The sequence below is a fragment of the Dryobates pubescens genome, chromosome 19 (genome assembly GCF_014839835.1).
Source record: "Dryobates pubescens isolate bDryPub1 chromosome 19, bDryPub1.pri, whole genome shotgun sequence".
Lineage (NCBI taxonomy): Eukaryota > Metazoa > Chordata > Aves > Piciformes > Picidae > Dryobates > Dryobates pubescens.
Window position 1 is genome coordinate 17,434,222 of NC_071630.1, and position 6,551 is coordinate 17,440,772.

General features: G+C 44.7%; 1 protein-coding gene across 1 annotated transcript; it reads left to right on the plus strand.

Annotated features, from left to right (window-relative positions):
* The first annotated feature begins 970 nt into the window (after positions 1 to 970).
* Positions 971 to 6,006, plus strand: LOC128898143 (histamine H3 receptor-like). Its single transcript, XM_054169984.1, has 3 exons — positions 971 to 1,550; positions 1,629 to 1,795; positions 4,018 to 6,006. Exons 1-3 carry the CDS (start codon positions 971 to 973, stop codon positions 4,909 to 4,911), a joined length of 1,641 nt encoding a protein of 546 aa, XP_054025959.1. The 3' UTR covers positions 4,912 to 6,006.
* Positions 6,007 to 6,551: the final 545 nt, after the last annotated feature.

Genomic DNA, 6,551 nt, shown 5'->3' on the forward strand with positions numbered 1-6,551 from the left:
AACTTTGTTTAACTCTACAAAGTGTGGTGCTTTGTAACACCTCCAAGGATGGGGATTCAGCCACTTCCCTGGGAAGCCTGTTCCAGTGTTTGAGAACCCTTTCAATGAAGACGTTTTTTTCCAACATCCAATCTAAACCTCCCTTGGTGCAACCTGAGGTCATTTCCTCTCATCCTTTGATGACAGTAGGATGAATCCTGTGAGCAAAGATAAGCTGCATTTCCTCTCTAAATTACTCTTCAGTTTTGACAGACTTCAGCAGCCTCTGCAGCTTATTCAGGAGTCACTGTCTCGCTCCTCCTCCCCAGTACCAAGATAAACATCTTACCAGAAAGTGAAAGAAGACTCAGCCCTTTCCTGGCCGCTCACGTTTGGTTTTTAGACTAGGTCTGCCTTCTGTGATAAAGCTGCCTCTCCAACATCGACGCAATGCCCTTTATAATGCTGTGTAAATCCATTGCCAGTTTTGAAAAGAGAGGTTGCAGAAACACTGTGTTCCCTCAAGTTTTGTGAAAATGAGCACTGAGACCCTTTTAGTGGTCCCACAGATGGAAAGGCTGAGGTGGCCTCGGCCTCATCTGCACCGTGAGGCAGCGAGCTCGGCCAGAGGCACAAGATGGCTGCCCAGCGCATCAGTGTGACACCAGCTCTGCTGGGCCAGCCGACGCCCGGCGGAACGGGAGCACAAAGTCAAACACATGCGGCAAAAAGCAGAGATCATTTAGAGTCAGTAAGGTTGAATAGATGAAGTCCAACCATGAATCCAACACCATCGTGTCCACTAAATCATGTCCTGAAGTGCCATGTCTACGCAAGTCTCTGAACATCTCCAGGGATGGTGATTCCACCACCACCCTGAGCAGCCTATTGAGGCCCCAACGTGTCGCAGGAAAGAGCTGTAGATACGACGTAGGACAGTGAGTAATAGAAACAAAGCAGACATCTGAAACTACCCCGCCAGGAACAGCAAATGAAGAGTAAACTGGGGGTGCTGCCGGGGCGCGGGCGGCACTGGAGAGCCACAGAACGGGCTTGTGGCAGCGGGGCTCTCCCGCCCGCAGCCCCAGCAGCTCCGCGATACCACTCCGGAAAAGTTTCACCACACCTGCGCGGTGTCAGCAAAAGCTCGACAGGCGGCCTAGTTGCGGGCAGCACCGAGCCCCCGCCTCAGCTCACCGCAGCCAGCCCCTCGCTCCGCCCTGTGGGGGCTGTGGCGGGGAAGGGGCGGCGCCAGCAGCAGAGCGCGGCAGGCGCCGGGGCCGCGCGGGGCACAGCGGGTCGCCCGCCGGGAGCCATGGACCAGGGCTGGCCGAGGCTCAACCACTCCGCCAGTCCGCGGGCGGCGGGCAACGCTTGTGCGGCGGCCGGGCAGCGCGACGGACCCTTCTCTGCCGACACTGCCGCGCTGCTGGCGGCGCTGATGGGGCTGCTGGTACTGGCCACGGTATTGGGCAATGCCCTGGTCATTCTGGCGTTCGTGGTGGACCGGAGCCTCCGCACACAGGGCCACTTCTTCTTTCTCAATTTGGCCATCGCCGACCTTCTAGTGGGTGAGTTCTGGTGCGCGGGAAGGGCGGAGGGCTGCGGTCCTTGGCGCTGCACCTGTTACCTCCGAGCTCTGTCCGCAGGCGGCTTCTGCATCCCCCTCTACATCCCCTACGTGCTGACGGGCGAGTGGAGGCTCGGCAGGGGCTTGTGCAAGTTGTGGCTGGTGGTAGACTACCTAGTGTGCACCGCCTCCGTCTTCAACATCGTCCTCATCAGCTTCGACAGGTTCATCTGTGTCACCAAAGCGGTAAGGGCTGCACAAGTGGTCTTGCAGGTGGACTGGAGGGGCTCCAAAGTTGCCCTCTTCTGCAGGGTGGTTTACTTAGGGCATCTGTCTCTCAACTCCATTGCATTTCACAGGAGGCAAGCAGATGTGGGCACCCCTTGGTCCTGAAAATACTTCTGGGAGCAATGAGCTTTGGCAAAAAAAATGGCATTTACCATTACCACTGTAAAATCTGGTTTAGAGACAGGCAGTTTGTATATGCTGCTTTTTCAGATCGAAGGGCAGGAGGGACAAGGTGTGCTTATTTCCTCCCCAGCCATACCTTAGATAAACTTATAAAGTACTGTCCAGCTGAAACAGACCATCTCCCTCAAACCACAGCAATGCACACATTGACAACTGATAGCCTAAGGCAGCCTAGCCGCATCCCAGCTGCAGCCACAAGGCAGACAGGTACCCAGTTCTCAGGGACAATTCGATGTTTACAGCTGTTTATGGTTCAAAGGTGGCAAAATATAAGGTAACTAACATCCTCCAAAGGATGCAAATATTATTTCACTCTAGCAGCCACATCAATAGCGAGAGCCATGCCTCAGTCACAGCATGTCAGTTACTGAATAAAAGAGTAAGACTAGACTTTGGAAAAATCTAATGCTAACTTTGTTTTCAACTAGGACATTCTGCCTCCATGTATTCGGGATGGTACCAAAATAACAGATTTCACTCTTACAAACGTGCTTCTTGGTTATTCTTCCTCCCCCCTGTTGCATTCCTATTTCCTCAAAGCATTAATTTAGCTTCATTGCTCATTCCCCATCGCACTAAGAGGCAAGGACACCTTTTTCCAAACACTACTAAGAGAGGCTGCAAGGTCACTTTAACAGCTTATATGTGCTTTAACAACTTGTTTGAAATGAGAGAAATGAACAGATTAATTCTTGAATAGTCAACACTCACAATTCCTTTATTTTCTAGGTTCTGAATTAGCCATTAATTTTGCTTTCATAAACCAAACTCATGACTATACACGGAGTATAAATATATAGAGTGGATGGTTTCAGGAACAGAAAACTACTCATAATAAATGAAAAACAAACAAAACCCCCCAACAATTGAAAATACTTCACATTAATCCTCCATATAAAAATCCTTCCCCAAGCAAGGGTAGAGAAGCTGCCTGTTGGGTTAGGACAGCATAAGAATAAATGAACAGGAATACATGAAGTTCAAAATTCTTCTCCATCTCAATGAAGATGGTAATCTTCATACAAGACTGCTGCTGAAATCATTAGCAGCTTTGTCAAGGACTGCAAAATCAGACCTAATCCTGACAAACTCAAGATTCCTCAGCTGTGCAGGTATTTTACCAGAGCAGCAGTGGCTTTGTAGATCACGATCCACAGGTCGGGGCAGTAAATCATGACTCATACAGAATTCAGGCTTGAGGACTTAACATTCTAAAAAACCTTTGGAACATTTCCAATTAATTATATTAATATTGTCCAATAGACTAGGGAATAATACTGAGAAGGAGGTGATTTTAAGATCGCACTGAATTCTATTTTTGATATAGTTTACTGACATACTGGGACTTTTTACACCTTAGCTTCCCTATTTTCTAAATAAGAAAAATCAGTCTTCCTGTAAAGCACTTTGCAGATGGCAATGCTCTATCTATGCCTCTCCACTGCAGGCAAGAGTTCTGCAAGTACTCATGGAAGAATTAAATGAAGGATGTCAAAGAGATAGTAAAAGCTGTTACTCATTAAAATTGTCTGATGTGATTTTCCCAGTGCTACCACTCTACAATGCCACGAGAAAGAGCTTGCTTGGGTGTTCTATGAATTCAGATCATTTTTGTATTTTAAACTACTTAAAAATTCTAAATGAGTGACTTGCAATAGAAGTAACTTTTGAAGTGCTGTATTTTTAGACATTTGTAAACTGGCGTCTCAAGTAATGCAGTTGCATTTCAACCCATTCAACAAAGAGCAGTGGTTATTCATTTTGGAAGTGCCTCAATTTTCTTGCTTTTAAGATCTGATATGTGTTCTCAGAACACATCCAGTCACCTGTTGTTGAAATGGGTATATCAGAAATAGCTTTTTTGCAGTTCCAGTAAGCTTGGTGTAACCCTCGTATCTACACCAATATATTATCAACCCTCTCAAGTGACAGGATCGTCCTACATAGCCTTGTAACTGTTTCAGATACTAGTAAGGTATGTGATTTTCCTTTCTCAGGTCAGTTACAGAGCTCAGCAAGGGATGACCAGAAATGCAATACTGAAGATGATCGCTGTATGGATTGCTGCTTTTCTTCTGTATGGTCCAGCCATTCTCAGTTGGGAGCACATTGCCCAGAAAAGCATCCTCCCTGAAGGAGAATGTCATGCAGAATTCTTCTACAACTGGTATTTCCTCACAATTGCCTCTACTATTGAATTCTTTACACCTTTCATCACTGTTACATACTTCAACTTAAGTATTTACCTCAACATCAGAAAACGCACATCCCTCAGAAATGAAAGCCTATCATCACCTGGTCAAAAGGACTGTGAAATGAGTTTCCAGAGGGAAAAAAGGGAACACACTCTGTTTTTTGTAAAGCCTGTTAACAGACATGAACATGAAAAGAAGAAAGCAAGCAGCCTTTCTCCCTCAAAAAAGGCTTCAAGGCTCAGCTTGCATAAATTTGACAATCAGTCAAATTTGCATGTCAATCAAGACCTTCCACCACTTCAGGTAGAAGTGGAGGTCAAGCCTCACAGGAATGGTTTCTACAGAACTACAGAGAGCATTTGCAACAGCACCAATAAAGTGGACATGGCTAACAGTATGGCAAATAGATTCAGGCTTTCCCGGGATAGAAGAGTAGCAAAGTCTTTAGCAATTATTGTCTGTGTGTTTGGCTTGTGTTGGGCTCCATATACACTTTTGATGATCATCAGAGCCGCTTGCCATGGGCACTGTGTGCAGCGTTCACTCTATGAGACTTCGTTTTGGCTTCTGTGGGTGAATTCGGCCATTAATCCTGTTCTATATCCACTGTGTCACATGAGCTTTAGAAAAGCCTTTATAAAACTCCTGTGTCCAGGAAAAGCCAAAATTCACCCTCATTTTCTATGTCAAAAGTAGCATGAAGGCTGACAAGTAGACCTTGTTCTCAGTGGCAAGAAACTGGCTAATATTTACCTGCAACTACCAAGTGCAATGAGCACTGCATAGTTTATGCAATACTGGTAAGTAGATACAAGTGTAGATATTTATGAATGTATAGAAGTACAGTCATCAATGTAGCTGGAGAAACCACAGCAATGAGGAGAAAGGCAATTTCTCAAAGGACTTAGGGAAATTATGCCAACAGTATACTTTCTGGTAATGGTGCACTAGTGCTAAAAGTGCTGATAAGGGAATACAGCTTTCATGGCCAGTAATTAAGAGTTCAGGCTCTCTCACCTTTAACTGTAAAAATGCTTATACGAGATTTCATGAAGTTGTAATATTAGGCCTGTTCTATTTTAACCCCAAATCCATCCTTAAGACATCAGTGGTCTCCACTGTTAAGTGTAGTATGCTTTCCCTTCAACCCACGCAGTGGCAAGCTGGACAAGATCACGCAAAACCAAAAAGTAACTACTGGTATCCAGTAAAAGCACAGGAGAGGAGGCAACAGAACAGTCAGGTTACCAAAGAAACAAACAGTTGTAAGCAGGTAAGGGATCACTGATTTACATGGGAAAGGTGATTAAGAAATGGAAGTAGAATTTTTTAGAAGAATTAAACTCAGGAACAGGAATAGTAAAGGCTTTTGAAAGCTCTGTCCTAAGAGACATGAGAACTGAGAATTTATATACGTGGAAGTTTCACCATGAGTTTCCTCCCTCAGCTGTGTCTTCCTGCTCCTTGCCAGAGGACTGGAGGGGCAAGAACTGACATGAGTAAAACCTCTGCTCACAGGCTTGACAGATATTACTCCATCTTTTGCTCAAAGTACAGAGGAAGCATAATTAGTCTGTAAGATCACTGGTGGATCTTGCTGTAGACAAGTTGCAGGTAAACTTCCCTTCAAGTCATTTTAAAAACATTTGCAGTTAGACTTGTACTAGTTCTGTAAGGAATAGAAGAACATTCTCTACTTCTACCATACCCATTAGATCTGTCCATCACATCATCAGTGGTCAACAAAAAGGTATTACTTAACGATTTCAGGTATTTAAGTCATGTGTCATGAATAACGACTCAAAGTCTTAAAATTCACAGCCTTACTCTTGACCATGAGTGGGAAAAACAGAATATAAACAACTACATACAGTCTCTGCCATTCTGCTTCTGCCACAAGTGAAGCTTGCACAGCTGTATCCTGTGTTTTGGCTAAGTTTGTCCCATAAGAGATACTGATTTGAACATCACTACTGGTACAAGTTTGTTTCTACCATTGCAAGCATTTTCTACATTGCTTAACAGGAGCAATAGCTACTGAACAGCTACAGTTCTTCATGCCACAGCCAAATGCGTGTCAGTACAGTTGATCTTAAAGTTTACAGACAGTATTTTGAATATTTTTAATGTGTAAAACTGCAATAAAATTAATTAAGAACTGTGGGGGAGTCATAACTTTGTAGCCTTAGAGAGTACATGGAAAAAAGCACTAGCCTAAAACAGGGGGGTAACTGCAGCTGAAGCTGCAAAACCATTGTTCAAAGACATCTCTTAAATTACAAGGACTGACAATGAGGATTAAACAAACAGCAAATACTGTAGACTAGGAGGGCATA

What these genes read in the sequence shown, in the direction of transcription:
- LOC128898143 (XM_054169984.1), top strand. Translation starts at nt 971, where the DNA reads ATGAAGAGTAAACTGGGGGTGCTGCCGGGGCGCGGGCGGCACTGGAGA. An exon ending in CATCGCCGACCTTCTAGTGG is followed by an intron (nt 1,551 to 1,628) that starts GTGAGTTCTGGT and finishes CTCTGTCCGCAG; the next exon opens with GCGGCTTCTGCATCCCCCTC. An exon ending in TCATCTGTGTCACCAAAGCG is followed by an intron (nt 1,796 to 4,017) that starts GTAAGGGCTGCA and finishes TTCCTTTCTCAG; the next exon opens with GTCAGTTACAGAGCTCAGCA.